Here is a 22,377-nt window from a genome sequence, read left to right on the forward strand (position 1 = left end):
GTGAACACCTGTTGCTTAGTGTATCAGCTGTCTCACCTGGCGTGCAAACACCTCTGTGAGAAGCCACACAAGTTACACCCTGTATATATAATATAAGTTACAAGAGATGCAGCCAAAAGCAAGCTGCCATGAATTAATTTTATTAATTAAGGTTATAAAGTGTTACTTTAAAACAAACTCACTGTAAATATATACTTTAGTTCTTAGCTATTTTGTTACTTAACAAAAGCAATGTACCTAGGCTCACTGGATTACGCTCACTATTAGCAAATAATTTTTTAAAAAATATATCTCGAAGCTTTTCATGGCCACTATGCCTCAAGATCTCCATGCCAAGATACAGGTCAGAAACAAGATCCAGGTCTCCCAGCCTCAAGATGAGGATCACAGTTTTCTGCCGTCTATCTTGATAACACAAAAATCATAGGAACCCCGGACCGCAGCAGCTCTCTGCTCCCAAACCCCGTGGGAGAGAGACCTCACCGCCTGATCAGGTGGGCACTCCTGAGGCTGCAGAGCGGAGGAGACCACCAACACTGCCCACCCCTGCCCACATCTCTGGCCCAAGAGGCAACTGTAAAAGGCCTCTGGGTTCCCATAGGGGAGGGCCCGGGAGCGGCAGGACCCCTGCGTCTGAGACACTGCCGGAACCTGAAGGAGGCAGACCGGATAAACAGTTCTCTGCAACCAAATCCCGTGGGAGGGAGAGCTGAACCTTCAGACAGGCGGACACGCCTGGGAAACCAGAAGAGACTGCACTCTGTGCACATCCAGGCGACAGAGGAAAACACCAAACGTCATCTGAAACCCTGGTGCACGGAGGCTCCCGGAAGGAGCGGCACAGATTTTCCCGGTTGCTGCCACAGCGGAGAGGACTTAGGCAGTACCCCACGAGCAAACTTGAGCCTTGGAACCACAGGTAGGACCAACTTTTCCCCTGCAAGAAACCTGCCTGGTGAACTCAAGACACAGGCCCACAGGAACAGCTGAAGACCTGTAGACAGGAAAAACTACACGCCCGAAAGCAGAACACTCTGTCCCCATAACTGGCTGAAAGAAAACAGGAAAACAGGTCTACAGCACTCCTGACACACAGGTTATAGGACAGTCTAGCCACTGTCAGAAATAGCAGAACAAAGTAACACTAGAGATAATCTGATGGCGAGAGGCAAGCGCAGGAACCCAAGCAACAGAAACCAAGTCTACATGGCATCATCGGAGCCCAATTCTCCCACCAAAGCAAACACGGAATATCCAAACACACCAGAAAAGCAAGACCTAGTTTCAAAATCATATTTGATCATGATGCTGGAGGACTTCAAGAAAGACATAAAGAACTCCCTTAGAGAACAAGTAGAAGCCTACAGAGAGGAATCGCAAAAATCCCTGAAAGAATTCCAGGAAAACACAATCAAACAGCTGAAGGAATTAAAAATGGAAATAGAAGCAATCAAGAAAGAACACATGGAAACAACCCTGGACATAGAAAATCAAAAGAAAAGACAAGGAGCTGTAGATACAAGCTTCACCAACAGAATTCAAGAGATGGAAGAGAGAATCTCGGGAGCAGAAGATTCCATAGAAATCATTGACTCAACTGTCAAAGATAATGTAAAGCGGAAAAAGCTACTGGTCCAAAACATACAGGAAATCCAGGACTCAATGAGAAGATCAAACCTAAGGATAATAGGTATAGAAGAGAGTGAAGACTCCCAGCTCAAAGGACCAGTAAATATCTTCAACAAAATCATAGAAGAAAACTTCCCTAACCTAAAAAAAGAGATACCCATAGGCATACAAGAAGCCTACAGAACTCCAAATAGATTGGACCAGAAAAGAAACACCTCCCGTCACATAATTGTCAAAACACCAAACGCACAAAATAAAGAAAGAATATTAAAAGCAGTAAGGGAAAAAGGTCAAGTAACATATAAAGGCAGACCTATCAGAATCACACCAGACTTTTCGCCAGAAACTATGAAGGCCAGAAGATCCTGGACAGATGTCATACAGACCCTAAGAGAACACAAATGCCAGCCCAGGTTACTGTATCCTGCAAAACTCTCAATTAACATAGATGGAGAAACCAAGATATTCCATGACAAAACCAAATTTACAAAATATCTTTCTACAAGTCCAGCACTACAAAGGATAATAAAGGGTAAAGCCCAACATAAGGAGGCAAGCTATACCCTAGAAGCAAGAAACTAATCATCTTGGCAACAAAACAAAGAGAATGAAAGCACACAAACATAACCTCACTTCCAAATATGAATATAACGGGAAGCAATAATCACTATTCCTTAATATCTCTCAATATCAATGGCTTCAACTCCCCAATAAAAAGACATAGATTAACAAACTGGATACGCAACGAGGACCCTGCATTCTGCTGCCTACAGGAAACACACCTCAGAGACAAAGACAGACATTACCTCAGAGTGAAAGGCTGGAAAACAATTTTCCAAGCAAATGGTCAGAAGAAGCAAGCTGGAGTAGCCATTCTAATATCAAATAAAATCAATTTTCAACTAAAAGTCATCAAAAAAGATAAGGAAGGACACTTCATATTCATCAAAGGAAAAATCCACCAAGATGAACTCTCAATCCTAAATATCTATGCCCCAAATACAAGGGCACCTACATATGTAAAAGAAACCTTACTAAAGCTCAAAACACACATTGCACCTCACACAATAATAGTGGGAGATTTCAACACCCCACTCTCATCAATGGACAGATCATGGAAACAGAAATTAAACAGAGATGTAGACAGACTAAGAGAAGTCATGAGCCAAATGGACTTAACGGATATTTATAGAACATTCTATCCTAAAGCAAAAGGATATACCTTCTTCTCAGCTCCTCATGGTACTTTCTCCAAAATTGACCATATAATTGGTCAAAAAACGGGCCTCAACAGGTACAGAAAGAGAGAAATAATTCCATGCGTGCTATCGGACCACCACGGCCTAAAACTGGTCTTCAATAACAATAAGGGAAGAATGCCCACATATACGTGGAAATTGAACAGTGCTCTACTCAATGATAACCTGGTCAAGGAAGAAATAAAGAAAGAAATTAAAAACTTTTTAGAATTTAATGAAAATGAAGGTACAACATACCCAAACTTATGGGACACAATGAAAGCTGTGCTAGGAGGAAAGCTCATAGCGCTGAGTGCCTGCAGAAGGAAGCAGGAGGGAGCATGTGTCGGCAGCTTGACAGCACACCTAAAAGCTCTAGAACAAAAAGAAGCAAATACACACAGGAGGAGTAGAAGGCAGGAAATAATCAAACTCAGAGCTGAAATCAGCCAAGTAGAAACAAAGAGGACCATGGAAAGAATCAACAGAACCAAAAGTTGGTTCTTTGAGAAAATCAACAAGATAGATAGACCCTTGGCCAGACTAACGAGAGGACACAGAGAGTGCGTCCAAATTAGCGAAATCAGAAATGAAAAGGGAGACATGGCTACAGATTCAGAGGAAATTCAAAAAATCATCAGATCTTACTATAAAAACCTATATTCAACAAAACTTGAAAATCTTCAGGAAATGGACAGTTTCCTAGACAGATGCCAGGTATCGAAGTTAAATCAGGAACAGATAAACCAGTTAAACAACCCCATAACTCCTAAGGAGATAGAGGCAGTCATTGAAGGTCTCCCAACCAAAAAGAGCCCAGGTCCAGACGGGTTTAGTGCAGAATTCTATCAAACCTTCATAGAAGACCTTATACCAATATTATCCAAAATGTTCCACAAAATTGAAGCAGATGGAGCCCTACCGAATTCCTTCTATGAAGCCACAATTGCTCTTATACCTGAACCACACAAAGACCCAACAAAGAAGGAGAACTTCAGACCAATTTCCCTTGTGAATATCGACGCAAAAATACTCAATAAAATTCTGGCAAACCGAATTCAAGAGCACATCAAAACAATCATCCACCATGATCAAGTAGGCTTCATCCCAGGCATGCAGGGATGGTTTAATATAAGGAAAACCATCAACGTGATCCATCATATAAACAAACTGAAAGAACAGAACCACATGATCATTTCATTGGATGCTGAGAAAGCATTTGACAAAATTCAGCACCCCTTCATGATAGAAGTCCTGGAGGGAATAGGTATTCAAGGCCCATACCTGAACATAGTAAAAGCCATATACAGCAAACCAGTTGCTAACATTGGGCTGAATGGAGAGAGACTTGGAGCAATCCCACTAGAATCAGGGACTGGACAAGGCTGCCCACTCTCTCCCTACTTGTTCAATATAGTTCTTGAAGTTCTAGCCAGAGCAATCAGACAACAAAAGGAGATCAAGGGGATGCAGATCGGAAAGGAGGAGGTCAAAATATCACTATTTGCAGACGACATGATGGTGTATTTAAGTGATCCCAAGGGTTCCACCAGAGAACTACTAAAGCTGATGAACAACTTCAGCAAAGTGGCTGGGTATAAAATTAACTCAAATAAATCAGTTGCCTTCCTCTATACAAAAGAGAAACAAGCCGAGAAAGAAATTAGGGAAACGACACCCTTCATAATAGACCCAAATAATATAAGGTACCTCGGTGTGACTTTAACCAAGCAAGTAAAAGATCTGTACAATAAGAACTTCAAGACACTGAGGAAAGAGATTGAGGAAGACCTCGGAAGATGGAAGGATCTCCCATGCTCATGGATTGGCGGGATTGGTATGGTGAAAGTGGCCATTTTGCCAGAAGCGATCTGCAGATTCAATGCAATCCCCATCAAAATACCAATCCAATTCTTCAAGGAGTTAGACAGAACAATTTGCAAATTCATCTGGAATAACAAAAAACCCAGGATAGCTAAAGCTATCCTCAACAATAAGAGGACTTCAGGGGGAATCACTATCCCTGAACTCAAGCAGTATTACAGAGCAATGGTGATAAAAACTGCATGGTATTGGTACAGAGACAGACAGATAGACCAATGGAATAGAATTGAAGACCCAGAAATGAACCCACACACCTATGGTCACTTGATTTTTGACAGGGGAGCCAAGACCATCCAATGGAAAAAAGATAGCATTTTCAGCAAATGGTGCTGGTTCAACTGGAGGGCAACATGTAGAAGAGTGCAGATCGATCCGTGCTTGTCGCCCTGTACAAAGCTTAAGTCCAGGTGGATCAAGGACCTCCACATCAAACCAGACACACTCAAACTAATAGAAGAAAAACTAGGGAAGCATCTGGAACACATGGGCACTGGAAAAAATTTCCTGAACAAAACACCGATGGCTTGTGCTCTGGGATCAAGAATCGACAAGTGGGATCTCATAAAACTGCAAAGCTTCTGTAAGGCAAAGGACACTGTGGTTAGGACAAAACGGCAACCAACAGATTGGGAAAAGATCTTTACCAATCCTATAACAGATAGAGGCCTTATATCCAAAATATACAAAGAACTCAAGAAGTTAGACCGCAGGGGAACAAATAACCCTATTAAAAAATGGGGTTCAGAGCTGAACAAAGAATTCACAGCTGAGGAATGCCGAATGGCTGAGAAACACCTAAGGAAATGTTCAACATCTTTAGTCATAAGGGAAATGCAAATGAAAACAACCCTGAGATTTCACCTCACACCAGTGAGAATGGCTAAGATCAAAAACTCAGGTGACAGCAGATGCTGGCGAGGATGTGGAGAAGGAGGAACACTCCTCCATTGTTGGTGGGATTGCAGACTGGTGAAACCATTCTGGAAATCAGTCTGGAGGTTCCTCAGAGGATTGGACATTGAACTGCCTGAGGATCCAGCCATACCTCTCTTGGGCATATACCCAAAAGATGCCTCAACATATAAAAGAGACACGTGCTCCACTATGTTCATCGCAGCCTTATTTATAATAGCCAGAAACTGGAAAGAACCCAGATGCCCTTCAACAGAGGAATGGATACAGAAAATGTGGTACATCTACACAATGGAATATTACTCAGCTATCAAAAACAACGAGTTTATGAAATTCGTAGGCAAATGGTTGGAACTGGAAAATATCATCCTGAGTGAGCTAACCCAATCACAGAAAGACATACATGGTATGCACTCATTGATAAGTGGCTATTAGCCCAAATGCTTGAATGACCCTAGATCCCTAGAACAAACGAAACTCAAGAAGGATGATCAAAATGTGAATGCTTCACTCCTTCTTTAAATGAGGAAAAAGAATACCCTTGGCAGGGAAGGGAGAGGCAAAGATTAAAACAGAGACTGAAGGAACACCCATTCAGAGCCTGCCCCACAGGTGGCCCATACATATACAGCCACCCAATTAGACAAGATGGATGAGGCAGGGAGGTGCAGACCGACAGGAGCCGGATGTGGATCGCTCCTGAGAGACACAGCCAGAATACAGCAAATGCAGAGGCGAGTGCCAGCAGCAGGCCACTGGACTGAGAATGGGACCCCCGTTGAGGGAATCAGAGAAAGAACTGGAAGAGCTTGAAGGGGCTCGAGACCCCAAAAGTACAACAATGTCAAGCAACCAGAGCTTCCAGGGACTAAGCCACTACCTAAAGACTATACATGGACTGACCCTGGACTCTGTCCCCATAGGTAGCAATGAATATCCTAGTAAGAGCACCAGTGGAAGGGGAAGCCCTGGGTCCTGCTAAGACTGAACCCCCAGTGAACTAGACTATGCGGGGAGGGTGGCAATGGGGGGAGGTTTGGGAGGGGAACACCCACAAGGAAGGGGAGGGGGGAGGGTGATGTCTGTCCGGAAACCGGGAAAGGGAATAACACTTGAAATGCATATAAGAAATACTCAAGATAATAAAAAAAAAAATAAAATAAAAAAAAAATCATAGGAACCATCTGAATGTGTGTCTTAGTAGTTGAGCAGTCAAATAAATGTGTCTGATTACTGATTAAAAAAATATATCTCAAAAGTAGTACTAATCACTTAGGCATAAATAAAAATGTGAAAGTCCAATTTTACATAATTCCAAACACATGCATTCTTGGAAAGTCAGCTGTGTACATCCCTGTTTTCCATATTTTTTCACAAATCCATATGATTCTATTAATGTATGCCTAAATCTTTAAATCACAGGTTTCTAAACTTTTATTTTTTTAATAATTTTCCCTTTTATTTAAAATAATTCCTTTCTCATACACTGTCTCCTGATTAGTCTTCCCTCTATTTCTCCTAATTCCCCCACCCCCAACCTCTGCTCCCATCTGGATCCACTCCCTTCTGTCTCTTATTAGAGAAGAACAGCCTCGCAAGAGATAACAGCAAAGCGTAACAAAATATAATAATGAGAGGAAGCAAGCACAATCTCATAATAATTGGATAAGGCAAACAAACCAAAGAAAAAGAACCCAAGAGAAGGTCTAAGAGTCAGAGACTCACTTGTCCACACGTTCACAAGTACCATAAAAATACTAAACAGAAAACAATAATATATGTTAATGAATGCCCAGTGAGCCTGGACAAGAGCCCGTCTAGGCCCTTAGTGCCTCAGTCTCTGTGACTTCATATGAGTGTTGCTCATTTGATTTAAAGGGACTTACTCTCCTGCCATCCTCAATGCCTAAACCACACCACACCCACAAACACACACACACACACACACACACACACACACACACACACACACACAGAGCTATATTACACACTTCTGCCTCCTCCTTCCTGGGATTCCCTGAGCTCTGATGAGAGGAATTTGATGAAGACATCCCACTTACAACTGTGGGTTCCAAGGTGTCTCTGTCTCGTGTGTGGGTCTCTGTATTTGAACTCACCTGCTGCAGAAGGAACCTTCTCTGATGTTGGCTGATTAAGACGCTGATCTATGAGTATAACAGAATAGCATTAGGTGTCATTTTATTACTATGTTTTAAAAGACCCATTGCATTTGGTTTTACCCTAGGGCTCTGAGCTATCCAGTCTCTGGTTTGCGGTCATATACAGTGTGGGATATGGGCGACATCTCAAGGAGTGAGCCTTAAGCCAAACCAGATGTTGGCTGGTCACTGCCACAAGCCTTTGTACCACCATTGTTCTAGCATATTTTGTAGGAAGGGAAGCATTTTAGATCAAAGGGTTTGTGGAATGGTTTGGCATTTATGTACCTTACTTTATCATAAAGACACTGAACTTCGGTGTGAATGCTCTATGTAATAGGCACCAGCTCACCATTTCGAATGAGTTGTATGGAGGTTGTCTTCAGCTACACGGCCTTGCTGTCAGTTTATGGAGAGCAATGTATTGTCTTGGCAACAGCCTGAGTTGTTCGACAATTTCTATCAGACACCTTTGGCCAACCGCTCAATTGTATATAACCGAGTACCAATAATGAAGTCATTGTTTGGTGACAATAGATGGCCATTTGGGACTCTGTCTCCTCTATTATTTGGAGTCTTCATTAGGATTTCCTTTATATATTCAAGGTTTCCACTGAACTAGGTTTCCATACTGCCTCTCAAATGTTCCTCATTTCCAGTTGTCTCTTCCACCATTGTCTCCCTAAACCCTAGCTTCCCTCCTATTTCCCACCTTCCCTTTCTAGTCCCTTATTTCCCCCACAGACACATGCAATACACGAATAAAATCTATTCTATCCATGTGTCTTGCCCTAGTCCCTTCCTCTATACCTAACCTCTTTCTGTCTACAGATTGTAGTAACTTCCTTATAATTAATGCTTAATACTCATATGTGAACAAATGCATATCATATTTATCTTTCTGAGTCTCAGAAAGCTATCTCAGCCAAAATGAGTTATCTCAGCTGGAATAACTGTTTCTAGTTCTGTCCAATTGCCTGCAAATTTTAAGATGTCATTTTTCAACAGCGGGAGTAATACTCCATTGTGTACACGTACCACTTTTCTTTTATTCACACTTCTGTTGTTGTTTCTAATTTCTAGCTATTATGAATAGATCAACAATAAACATGGTTGTTTCAGATAGGGTTCATTGCTGTGAAGAAACACTATCACCTAGGTAACTCTTAGAAAGGATATTTAATTGGGGCTAGCTTACAAGTTCACAGGTTCAGGTCAGTATTATCAAGGCAGGAAGGATGGCAGTGTCTAGGCAGTCATGGTGCTGGAGGAATCAAAAACGTCTATATCCTGAGCGGAAGGCAGCCAGGAGATGATTCTCTCCAATGTAGCTAGGAGAAAGTTCTTAAAGCTCACCCCAACAATGACATCCTTCCTCCAACAAGGCCACACCTATTCCAACAAGGCTGTGGCACTCCCAATAGTGTCTCATTGTACTGGGTAGTCAGTGTAAATATTGTAATAGGTTATGAACATATGACAACCTATCTAATAAAAAACAAAAATATATTTTTCTTTATGATTTGCATATTTCTCATCTTCATTCACACATTGGACACAAGCTACTTACAAGAGGAAGCAGATAGGACAATGACTTCTAAAGATATTTATATCTTCACCTCCAAAATTTTTGAATGAGTTAAATTACTTTACAAATTAGAATTAAGGTCGCAAATCAAATAAAGCTATGAGGTGATGGGAGAAAAGGACCTTAGCTAGACAAAAGAGAAGGCCTTGACCAAAGGAAATTGGCAGCTTCTAAAAGCTTCCAAAGACAAAGGAAGGAGTTCTCTGATAGGGCCTGTAGAAAGGAGTTGATGTCATTTCATATCTGTCAACACCCAGTTACTCATAGTCAGAACTTTAAATAACTATATTTACAGCATTACATTTTGGTAGCTGCTGGTGTCATGGATCCCGATCCTGCTTTTCCTCCTTCTCCTCTTGCTCCTCACCCTCTTCTTCCTCTTCCCCCTCCTCTTCTTCTTCCTCCTCTTTCCCCTTCCTCCTCTTTTCAGAATTATCTATTACTGAAACAACACTAATAAAATAGTTCATTTTTCAAATGTGTCTTAAGAATTGCCAGCCTGTTTATATGTCCAACTGCTCATTTTCAGGAGGCAATCCACAGCAGGCAAGAAATAAGAAGGAATGAAGAAGAAGTTTCTAAAGGACACAGAACTGATGTCTTCAAAGCTGAAATGGTAATTGCCTAAGAGCACAGTAACGTTCAAACAGTCTTCAGAACTGTGTAGAATTTCTGACTTTCCTCTAAACATATGCTTTTGTACATGTATTTAGTGTAAATATATAGCAGTGTGTCTAACCCCACTTTCCAGCTGGAAATACTTTTTTAAGACGAAACAAGCATCCTAAAAATATGCCTGCGGTTAGGTACTGTTCACATATGTTCTGTTATAACTTGCATACACATGAAAATAAACAATAGAAATGGTAGCTAGCATCCGTCAACACATACAAAATTCTCAGAGGAAAAACACTGTAAAATGAAGATTACGTTCACTGCTCAAATCACCAACTTCCTCAAAACAATTATTCTTTTTAAATTGTCTTTAAACACAGATGTCACATCTTGAAAAGCACACGGAGGAAACAAACCAAGCTTCACAGTTTCGTCAATATGTTCAAGAAACAGGTAACGGTCTAGTATTGGTCCAGCTCTATCCTTGTCCTTTGGGTGTGTCTGGGTTTGCAGGGCTTTCAAAAGCCAGTCCTCCCCACCAAGTAACTTTAGTAGCTATGACTCATGTTCCCAGAGAGGGCAAGATAGCATTTCTGCATATAATTAGATTTTGACTCTGGTAGTACATGTAATATTTTTTAAATAGCTCATTGCCCATCAGAGCTATGATAAATTCACCTAAACGCCAAACAGTTGATAAGGTAAGAGCTACTGAATTTTTTTTACCTTGAGACCTAGAATAAAACTTATTGTTTGTAAAGCACCCTGACAATAAAATTACCCACATTATGTTAATAGTAATAATTAATTTAGGAATTAATACATTTAATTCTCAAAACATAAATAAGAGTTGAGATTTCAAGGAATTTTCTCGATGTTTGCATAATATAAAGTGCAGCTGTCCACTTGTACAAGACTTGCTTCTCTGATGAGATGAAAGGAAAGATTTAACCCTTCTGTGTCCTAAATATTCCTTGAGTCTTGCTACATAAGAAAGGCAGCATTCTACTTGCCAGGTTTGATGACTCACACAGGTCATTTAGTAATCCTGACATTTAGGAGGTTCAAGCAAGAGAATGGCTGCAGGTTCAAGGCCCACCTGTGCTATACAGTGAGATATAGGCTAGCCTAAACTATAGACTGAGAAGTCTCAAAATATCCAAAAAGAAACAAACAATAAGAAGAGTAGGCCTCCATTACTCATTTTGTGCTTCAGGATGTTTTATTTTTACTGAGTGCAGAATTAGAGCACAGTTGCAGAAATTTTGAAACTATCACGAGCCACCAGAAATAATCGCTCCAAATTTTTAAGGTTTATTTTTATTTTTGTATAGTGTGTGTGTATAGAGAAAAAAAAGAGACAGAGACACAGAGACACAGACAGAGATAGAGGAAAAGAGACAGAGATATAGAGACACAGATAGACAGAGACATAGAGAAAGGGACAGAAGGACAAAGACGCAGAGAGACAGAGAGAGACTGAGTGACAGAGAGAGACATAGACTGAGAGACAGGGAACTCTAGGATGCCAGAAGAGGGCATCTGATCCACTACAGTTGAACTTCCAAGCTGTTGTGATCTGACAACATAAGTGTTGTGAGGTAAACTTAGGTTCCCTGCAAGAGCAGCAAACTATCCCCGCTGCTACCCCAACTCTCCTGCTCCCAACTCCTACAGAAAGTTTTCTGTTCCTTACTTAGTATTTCTTGCTTCACTTCTATATTTCTAGCTTAAGTAATGCTCTGTGCATAAATCTGTCCTTTGGTTCTTAATCCTTAATTTCCATTATAGGAAGTTTAACGAAACATAGCACTTTCTTCTCAAGTGCCATTTTATTCATTAAAGAGTATCACTGTTACCTACTTCTCTTTGTAGTCATTGATACACCAGAAGACGAAGAGATTCCTAAGGTTTCCACTAAGATTTTAAAAGAGCAATTTGAAAAGACTGCCCAGGAAAACTTCCTCTACTCTGATAAAGAAACAACAACCCCAGCCAAGTGTATAAAGGTAAGGTAATTTCTCTATACAGGAAACCATTAGGTATTAGTATCAGACTTAAATACACTAAAATCTAACGGCATTTTCTTCACAGAAAATTTTGAACTAGCTTTCATAAAAAGAGTATTGATCTATGAGGTAGAATAAGATCTCTCCAACCACTGGCTCACATGAAGAAAGTCATGTATGTTTTAAAATTTCTAACATCAAATAAAGTATTAAGTTGATTTTAAATGCCAGATTGACACATGCTCTGTTTTAAATGCCACAAAGCAAAAACAAAAATCTCCACAAAAGTATTGTAAGACTTTTTTCTCTTTTTCTGAATATTACTCTTCTTATCAAGTAAAGAGGGAAAGTTTAAGAATATTTATAAATGTTAAGCCAAGCATAGTGGCATACACCTTTAAGCTCAGCACTTGAGAGGCAGATGCAGGAAGAGTCCTGTGAGTTCCAGGCTTCTCAAGGCTACAAAGAACGATTCTGTCTCAAAAAATGTATTAATAATAAAATACTGAGTTACTGGTTGAAAAAATATATATTAATGTTGAAATACTGAGTCACTGGTTGATGGAAAAGCATTGTTATTATTTAAAATAGAATGATATTTATTAACACACATTGACTGTTTTTCCAAGTAGGATTAGACATAATGCATGCCTATTTCCCAAGGAAGTCATCACAGCAGAATCCTGGTGTAAAGTAGGGCTCAGGAAATCTCCATACTACAGTCATCGTTTTAAGCTTTGATTTTCTCTCTTAAAGATTGAAAATGACAGTGAAGAAACCTTAAAGCCATCATCGGCTATGGGTACCTCTTCTTATACTTCAGCCAGGCAAAGCAAGGAAACTTCAACCTCAAGTTATAGTAATCACAGTCTGACTTCAACAATCCTGGCACAAGAAAAGGGCACTCCTTCAGGAAAGATGGAAGAATTTCCTCCTCCCCCACCTGATGTTTTTCAAACACCAATGGATGTGACAGCATTTTCCCAGTCCCCTGAATTCCCCAGCCCTCCTAGAAGACTGCCAATGCCCAGAGATGTATATTCCAAGCAACGAAATTTGTATGAATTAAACCGTTTATATAGGCATATCCATCCTGAGTTAAGAAAAAACTTAGAAAAAGATTATATCAGTGAGGTTTCTGAAATTGTTTCTAGTCACATAAACTCAGGGAACTCGATATCAGCAGGTGTACAACAAGCTCGGTATGTTTTCGAAAATACAAATGACAGTTCTCAGAAAGATTTGAGCTCAGAAAGAGAAAACCTGGAGTGGGATGAAATTCTGAAAGGAGAGGTGCAGTCAATTCGATGGATTTTTGAGAATCAGCCATTAGATTCTATCAACCAAGGTTTTACAGATGAAGCGTACACTTCCAAAGGCATTGCTGACCAAGAACTCATTGCTGGGGGTGACGTGAAATATACGACTTGGATGTTTGAAACTCAGCCAATAGATGCATTGGGAGTTCCTTCTGCTGGCACTGAAGAAAACACTGAGAAAATTCCTGAGCTAGCTAAAGGAGATGTTTGCACAGCAAGGTGGATGTTTGAAACAAGGCCTTTAGACTCAATGAACAAAATGCATGAATGGGAAGATGAAACGGCATCTACTTTTATAAAGGACATAACTGGGGGAGATGTCAAGACTGTGAGATACATGTTTGAAACTCAACAACTGGATCAACTTGGACAGCTTCACTCAGTGGATGAAATGAACTTATTACAACTCAGATCAGAGCTCAAAGAAATTAAAGGAAATGTTAAGAGAAGCATAAAATGTTTCGAAACTCAACCACTGTATGTCATTAGAGATGGTTCAGGCCAAATGCTAGAAATTAAAACTGTGCAGAGAGAAGACATTGAAAAGGGAGATGTAAGGACAGCACGCTGGATGTTTGAAACGCAGCCTTTGGACACAATAAAACAAGACATCACGGAAATTAAAGTTGTTCGAGGAATATCCATGGAGGAAAATGTCAAAGGCGAGGTGGGTAGAGCAAGGTGGTTATTTGAAACTCAACCACTGGAGAAAATCAAAGAAGAGTCAGGTGAGGCTGTCCTGAAAACAGAAGCAGTTGTAGGGATAGATGTGTCTAAAAAGTGTTGGATGTTTGAAACGCAGCCATTAGACACTCTAAAACAATCTCCTGATACAGAGAGTGTATCACCTGAAGAGAGGATAGGAGGTGACGTAAAAACCACCAAACATCTGTTTGAAACACTCCCAATAGAGGCCTTAAAAGACAGCCCAGATGTTGGAAAGCTTCAAAAAATCACTGCCTCTGAGGAAGAAAAGGGCGATGTTAAGCACCAAAAATGGGTTTTTGAAACTCAACGTTTAGAAGATATTAGAGAAGATAAGAAGGAATATACCCAGACAGTGAAGCTAGAAGCAGTGGACAGAGGGCATGTGAAGAACTATACACATATCTTCGAATCCAATAATCTAATTAAGGTTGATGCATCACATCAAATTGAGGTGGAAGGAGTCACAAGAGGCACTGTGGAGTTGAATAAATCTCTCTTTGAGACAACCCCACTGTATGCCATTCAAGACCATCTTGGAAAATACCACCAAGTAAAGACAGTCCAGCAAGAAGAAATAGTAAGGGGTGATGTAAGAAGCTGTAGATGGCTTTTTGAAACAAGGCCCATTGACCAATTTGACGAAAGCCTTCATAAATTTCAGATAATTAGAGGAATATCTGCTCAAGAAATACAGGCAGGGAATGTGAAATCAGCTAGGTGGCTGTTTGAGACCCAACCTCTTGATTCAATTAAATATTTTAGCAACGTGGAAGAAACAGACAGCAAAACTGAACAGAGTACTGATATTGTTAAGGGGGATGTCAAAACCTGTAAATGGCTATTTGAAACCCAGCCAATGGAGTCTCTTTATGAAAAAGCTTCCTTGATGACGAACTCAGAAGATATTCACAAAGGTGATGTTAGAACTTGTATGTGGCTATTTGAAACTCAGCCACTTGATGCCATAAAAAATGACTCTGAAGCCACAGTAAAACTGCAAACTGTGAAACAGGAGGAGATACAAGGTGGGGATGTCCGGACAGCATGTCTTCTTTTTGAGACAGAAAATCTGGACAACATACAGGGCGGTGAAGGGAAAGAAACGAAGCCCGTGGAGATGGATATAGAATCTGGGGATGTCTCTGGCATGAAGTATAAGTTTGAAAATCAGTCCTTAGACTCTATAAGTTGCAGTTCGGAGAATGTTTTGAATAAGATCAAAACCCTAAAAATCGAAGACATTCAGAAAGGCAATGTTTTAAATTGTAGGTGGCTATTTGAAAATCAACCTATCGATATGATAAAAGAAAATCAAGAAGGTGATGGATTGGTTAAGACAGTGACAGACATACAGGGTGGAGATGTGAGAAAGGGATGCTTCATTTTTGAGACGTTTTCTTTAGATGAGATTAAAGATGAATCTGATGTCATCAGCACCAGACAAACAAATACTGAGGAAGTAATAAAAGGTGATGTAAAAAGCTACAAGATGCTTTTTGAAACACAACCACTCTATGCGATTCAAGACCAAGAAGGGTTTTATCATGAAGTGACAACAGTTAAAAAAGAAGAAACTATTCATGGAGATGTACGAGGAACAAGGTGGCTCTTTGAAACAAAACCGTTAGACTCAATTAACGCATCAGAAGATGTATACATTATTAAATCTGTCACTCAGGAAGACATTCAGAAGGGGGATGTGAGTTCTGTCAGATACCGATTTGAAACACAACCACTGGATATGATTTCAGACAAATCACATAATATTATGCCCACTGTTGACCATATTCAAGGAGGCAATGTGCAGATGAATAAACAACTATTCGAGTCTGAAGGTGGTGACAAGAAGAATTATGTAAGAACAGTGAGCATCAATGAAATACAAAAGGGCAATGTTAAGACTTCTACTTGGCTCTTTGAAACTCACAGCATAGATGAGCTGGGAGAAGTGTCCACCTATGAAAATATCAAGACAGTCACCCAGGAAGACGTGCAGAAAGGTGACGTGAAGCAAGCAGTGTGGCTTTTTGAAAATCAGACATTGGATTCCATTAAGGAACTTGATGAAAGTGACACCAAAATAACCAAAGAAGAAATTCCTCCGTCAGATGTCAAGACAACAACGTGGCTCTTTGAAACGACACCTATTCACGAATTTAATGAAACTAGAATAGAAAAGGAAGAAATTATTGGTAAAAGCATTAAAGAAACCTTGGAAGACCTCTACTCTCAAAGAGTGGTTGAAGCTCCCGGAATCATCATTGAAGCTGATGAAGTTGGGGATGTCAGAATGGCCAAATACAAGCTCATGAACCAAAGGACTCCTGAGATCCAGAAGGAAGAAGTTATCAGAGCTGACCTTGGAAACATAATGATGAACTTGCTTTCCCAAAGAGACTGCACAAAAAAGGAGATATTTATCAGTGAAGAGGAGAAGGGAAATGTCAATTTTACTAAAACCCAGTTATTAAACAGATCAATGGAATTCCATGCTGAAAAGGAAGAGATAGTAAGAGGGGATGTAAAACAAGCAATCCAAAAGCTGTTCTCTGAGGAAAGGTGTGCAAAGAGAGGCATATTAATTCAAGAAGATGAAAAGGGAGATGTTAACATGACTATCTATTGTCTTCTTCATGAGAATGCTGGCGACAAGACTAAGCGTGAAGACATACTGGGAGGTGATGTGAGGCGCACTATTCATAACCTGTTGTCTTCCGCATCAAATGATAAAATATCTGAAAGGACAAAAATCGATGCATCGGAGAGGGGAAATGTTCAGTTCTTCACAACATGCATAGAAACTGGAGCTTTGGATTACCTCAAGCAACTCCAAACAGGGTCAAATGAAACACTCACAGCTAGAAAGCAAGAAGGGGAGGAAGAAATAATTGGTGGTGATGTTGAGGGAACAAAATTCTTACTAAAGAAAAGACAGTCTTCTATTGAACGCACTGTTAGTGAAACTGATATCATCCCAGGAGATGTGCGTAATACAGTTAAAGTCTTCATGACGGAGCCCCAGAGTGCATCTTTTAAGACAGCGAAAGAAGAGATTGTAAAAGGTGATTTGAAATCAACCCTGAATTCTCTCAACCAGGCCATGAATCAGAAAGTAGTGGCTAAAACAGAAGATATTATGAAAGATGACAAGGCAGCTATACTCAAGTCACTTAAGGAGTCAGGTGGCAGACAGAAAGAACATAAACAATCTGCTAGCATCTCTAGTGATATTGGGCAAGCTATTGAGTGCCTTGAAAAGGCCACAAATACAAGGACAGAAATATTGAAAAAGGAGCTGATATTAGATGATCTTAAAACATCATTAAGGTCTTTGAAAGAAGAACAATACAGTTTCAAAGAGGTTGGTAAACAGGGAATGGTCAAAGATGTACTAGGATTCTCAGAGAGACAAGAACTAGGGATTCATCCAGCAGCTGTCCAGAGAGAGAAAAAAAGCCTTCTTCAACCAGTGCCAGGACCATGTGAGCCAGCAATCAGGCAGCAAGCAGGACCAGGCCCTCTTGATGAAGCTACACAGAAATCCTGCCATCGGTCTTTAACAGAAGAAAGAACTGAGGCTAATCTTCCCAAAGCCCCTAAGGGCACTGTAAAGATTGTCATTGATCGAGAACAAAACAACGATGCTCTTGAGAAAAGCCTTAGGAAAATGTCTAATTCAGAACATAGAGCTATGAAAAATGTTTTAGACATGGGTGACAGAAGGGGTGTCTGGACAGAGAGCAAAGAGTGTCTGTGTAGTGACGACCATATGAGCAAATACGTAAGTGCAAGCATGTCAAGGAAGAAAAGTCTAAAGACCAAGGAATCAGAGAATGTGAGAGAATCGAAGGACGATGTGAGCTCCACCCAGTCTGTGGATAAAACATTTAGGAAGCAACAGACTCAAAACTGTGAACTGGGGAAGGATCACCAGAAGTCTCAGTTCCAGGATTCCTATGCGAAGAATCAGAAAAATACCCAAAACATTAGTATGTCAGCAGAAACCCAAAGTTACAGACCAGACCCTACCCAACATCCAGTCAGCAATCCAGCTGGAGAAACGCTTGAGATGACAAGGGACTTTCAGAAGCAAGCCTTGATAAGACAGGAAAAGCAGAATTCTAATAAAGATATGAGGAAAAATGACATGGGCCTTCAACCTCTGCCTGTAGGGAAGGACGCACACAGTGCACCAGGAGTGACAGTCTCTGGGAAAAACCACAAAAGAACTCAGGCACCTGACAAGAAACAGAGAATTGATGTTTGTCTAGAAAGCCAGGACTTTCTAATGAAGACAAATACTTCCAAGGAGTTAAAAATGGCAATGGAGAGGTCCTTTAATCCAGTCAACCTTTACCCTGACTGTGGTGTAAAAGAAAATGAGGACGCCCTTCCTCCTCCATCTCCCCCTCCTCCTCCTCCTTCCAATGCGTCATCTGAAATTGAATTTCCTCTCCCTCCTCCACCACCTATAATGCTGTTGCCTGAAAAAAATGAGTTTCCTCCCTCATCACCCACAGAGAAGTCAAGGGCTGAACTTGAGAGCCTCCCAACCCTGCCTCTTCCTCCACCACCAGGAGATGAGAAATCTGATCAGGAATGTCTACCAACATCCCTACCTCCTCCCCCTCCCACAGCTCCATCCCAACCAGCACATCTTCTTTCCTCCTCTGTTCTAGAACATCACAGTGAAGCATTTTTACAACAGTATTCCCGAAAAGAAACCTTGGACTCTCATCAGCTTCACTCACAGGCTAAAATCCTAACAGGAAAATCACCACCCCCAACACTCCCCAAACCCAAACTTCCCGAGAGAATCAAAGCTAAGATGAGCCAGGATTCACCAAGCGGTGAATTGGAAAGATCTCTGTCAGATGTGGAAATTAAAACTACCCTCTCAAAGGATCAGAAAAGTTCGCTGGTGGCAGAAAGCCGTGAGCACACAGAGGCCAAGCAAGAAGTATTCCGAAAAAGCCTTGGAAGAAAACAGCTGTCCATTAGCTCTGCAAACTCCCTCTCTCAGACAGTTCCAGAAATCCCAGCACCCAAGGAAAAACAGACAGCACCCCTTGTTAAATCTCACTCATTCCCATCAGGTTCAGAACAACAAAGTCCTAAGCCTTACATGAGAAAATTTAAGACACCCTTAATGATTGCGGAAGAAAAATACAGACAACAAAGGGAAGAGCTTGAGAAACAGAGACGGGAGAGTTCTTGCCATAGCATCATCAAAACAGAAACCCAGCACCGCAGCTTATCAGAGAAAGAGAAAGAAACAGAGTTACAAAAAGCAGCTGAGGCAATGTCCACTCCCAGAAAGGATTCAGACTTCACTAGGGCACAGCCCAACCTGGAACCTAAAAGCAAGGCTGTGATCGCCAGTGAATGCTCTGAAAGCCAGCTCTCTACAGCTTCCGCATTGACAGTCGCTACCGAGAGGCTCCAGCATGTTCTAGCCGCTTCAGACGATAAGCTTACCCTGCGACGGGAAGGCACACAGAACTCAAGTGACACCCTACAATCGAAAACAGCTTGTGAGATTAACCAGAGTCACAAGGAATGTAGGACAGAGCAAACATTTGAGCAACACGTGGAGAAGTTGCCCTTCCCCCAAACCAAACCCATTTCCCCGAGTTTCAAAGTGAAAACTATCAGGCTTCCAGCTCTAGATCATACGCTGACTGAAACAGATCTCAGTTCTGAACGCCGCGTAAAGCAATCCGAAATTGACGTTCAAACCAGTACTAAAGAAATGAATAAGGAAATTAAGAAAACCGAAGTGAGCACACAGTGTGATAATAAGCAATCTGTGGCTGAAAAATATTTTCAATTACCTAAAACAGAGAAACGGGTGACGGTACAAATGCCCAAAGACTATGCAGCGAAAAGTCATCAAAGCAAACTCCAAACAGTTCCCAAGAAGCATGGAGGATTGGGGGAGTTTGACAGAGGGAATGTCCTGGGGAGGGAAGGAAAAAATCAGGACTCCTCCATGAGCAGTACAAAAGAAAGCAGGGTAATAGTTGAAAGAAAGCAAGAACATCTACAGGACCAGAGCGTACCAAGGTTAGTCCAACAAAAGATTATCGGTGAAAGCCTGGACTCACGGGTTCAGAATTTTCAGCAGACACAAACACAAACTTCTAGGATTGAGCATAAAGAACTGTCCCAACCTTACAGTGAGAAAAAATGTCTTAGAGACAAGGACAAACAACAAAAACAGGTCTCCTCTAACACTGACGATTCAAAGCAAGAGATAACACAAAAACAATCTTCATTTTCCTCTGTGAGAGAATCCCAGCAGGATGGAGAAAAATGTGCCATAAATATATTGGAATTCTTGAGAAAACGTGAAGAACTACAGCAGATTTTGTCTAGGGTAAAACAGTTTGAAGCAGATTCAAATAAAAGTGGCCTTAAAACATTTCAGACACTGTTAAATATTGCTCCGGTGTGGCTGATAAGTGAGGAGAAAAGAGAATATGGAGTTCGTGTTGCCATGGAGAATAATTTAGAAAAAGTCAAAGAAGAAATAATACATATTAAAACTCAAGCGGAGGAGATGCTCGTTCACTGTGAACACGTAATTCGAACAGCCATGATGGCTTCCCAAACAGGAAAGCAGAAAGATAAACCTACCAATCTTAATGAAATGCCACTGAAAGTGTCTAATGTTAATCTCAGCTCTCATAAAGGCACTGAACAGAAAGAAAGTAAAATTGTAGAAGAAAAATTAGCATCCCGCCAAGTAGCAACCCATTCTGAGGCAGCAACTCATAATCCTGCTAAAACATATCAGGAGGCTAAGGGGGACGATAGTAAGATGGCTCCTCCCTCTTTGAAAACTCGCCCACCATCACCAACTTTCATCACCATAGAATCCACTGCCCGCCGAGCAGAAACATCCACTAAGAGTGAGCTTTCTCAGTCCCCTAAAAATAACAGTTGTGTTGAACCTCTACCCAGAAGACCCATGGAGCATACATCTAGGCTTCCCAGAACAAGTACATCACCTTCCCCACCAAGGAGTCGTTCAGAACAACTTGTCAGACTCAAAGACACCACGGCCAGGTTAGCCAAAGGCACTATCCCTTGTTCACCAGGAACCCCGGTTCCAGTTGTCGAGAAGAGATCTGAAGTTGTCATGTCTCCAGCCACACTCCGCAGGCAAATCAAGATAGAAAGCCGTGGCGGGGACTCCCCACCCACCATCACAATACCTGTGAGTGTAAACCACCATGTCGTCAGTGGTTCCTTCAGAGAATCAGTAGACGCTCAAGAGGCAGTGAAGAAAACAGAAAAAACAGAGACGTACGTTCATAAAGACAAAAAGAATTCTGTCAGTAGCGCAATGCCAGAGACTGAAAGCTATGACGCAGTTGAAATCATCCGCAAGGTGGAAGGGCCCCACCTATCAGAACACAGGGAGAGATTTGAAGCCACCAATCAAACTGTTCAAATGGCTGAACATTTTCTGAATGGCCACGAAAATGAAGTAAACAGATGGTTTAGGGAATTTGAGAATGGCCCAGTTTTCGGAGCAAAGACAGAGAGAAGAGCTTATGCAAATGGCGAAATAAACCACAACATGAAACAAGAGAGTCATACGTTTTGCAAGGAGGAATTTGGATTAGAATCTTCTGAAACTGCTAATTTTACAGGCTTTTCTTACAGACATCCTAGAGAGCATCGAGCAAAAGCCCCTGCAACGCAGCCCAGGGTTCACTCTGAAGCCAGAGCTCTCAATGAGCATTTTTTGAGCGTGGATGCGTTCGACAGTCAGATTGTAGAGTCACAGGTAGCAACCTCATCATCACGGAGCTCAGAGGCAGGCAGATCTGGATTTGATTTTAAGCATGCCCCACCGACCTATGAAGATGTCATCGCTGGCCACATCCTAGATATTGCAGATTCGCCTACAAACCTCAGACGGAATTTTCAAAAGACATGGCAGGAGAGTGAAAGAGTTTTTAAGAGCGTGGGATATGAAACCTCGGATGCACATGCGACAGAAATGAGCAGGGCCTTCCAGGAGGAATCGGCCTTTTTGAGTGGTAAATGAGATTGGAGAGTGCGAAAGGAGATTAACCCATGGGAAAGCATGCGTGCCAAAGCCAGATGATTTGCAATTAAAACAGTGTGTGGAAATAACCAAGTAACAAGCTAGAACTAACGGCTGACCACGAGGGCTTCTGATTCTCTACTGGCCTTGCTCTCTTTACTTGCTTTTGTATAATAACATCTAATATAATCTTCAGTATGCATTTCTGAAACCTGTTCTTTAAACTCCAGTTAAATAAGAGCTTGAAAGAAACC

At 41.2% G+C, this 22,377-nt stretch overlaps 1 protein-coding gene across 2 annotated transcripts in view; it reads left to right on the plus strand.

Annotated features, from left to right (window-relative positions):
* The window catches only part of Xirp2 (xin actin-binding repeat containing 2), a 93,560-nt gene that overhangs the window by 55,962 nt on the left and 15,221 nt on the right, over window positions 1–22,377 (plus strand). For both annotated transcript variants that reach the window (NM_201989.2, XM_087651690.1), the window contains 4 exon segments: window positions 9,940–10,026; window positions 10,406–10,478; window positions 11,901–12,034; window positions 12,791–22,115. In NM_201989.2, the coding sequence (NP_973718.2) occupies window positions 9,940–10,026; window positions 10,406–10,478; window positions 11,901–12,034; window positions 12,791–22,115 (9,619 nt within the window).

This window comes from Rattus norvegicus, chromosome 3, assembly GCF_021556685.1.
Source record: "Rattus norvegicus strain SHRSP/BbbUtx chromosome 3, alternate assembly SHRSP_T2T, whole genome shotgun sequence".
Classification (NCBI taxonomy): Eukaryota; Metazoa; Chordata; class Mammalia; order Rodentia; family Muridae; genus Rattus; species Rattus norvegicus.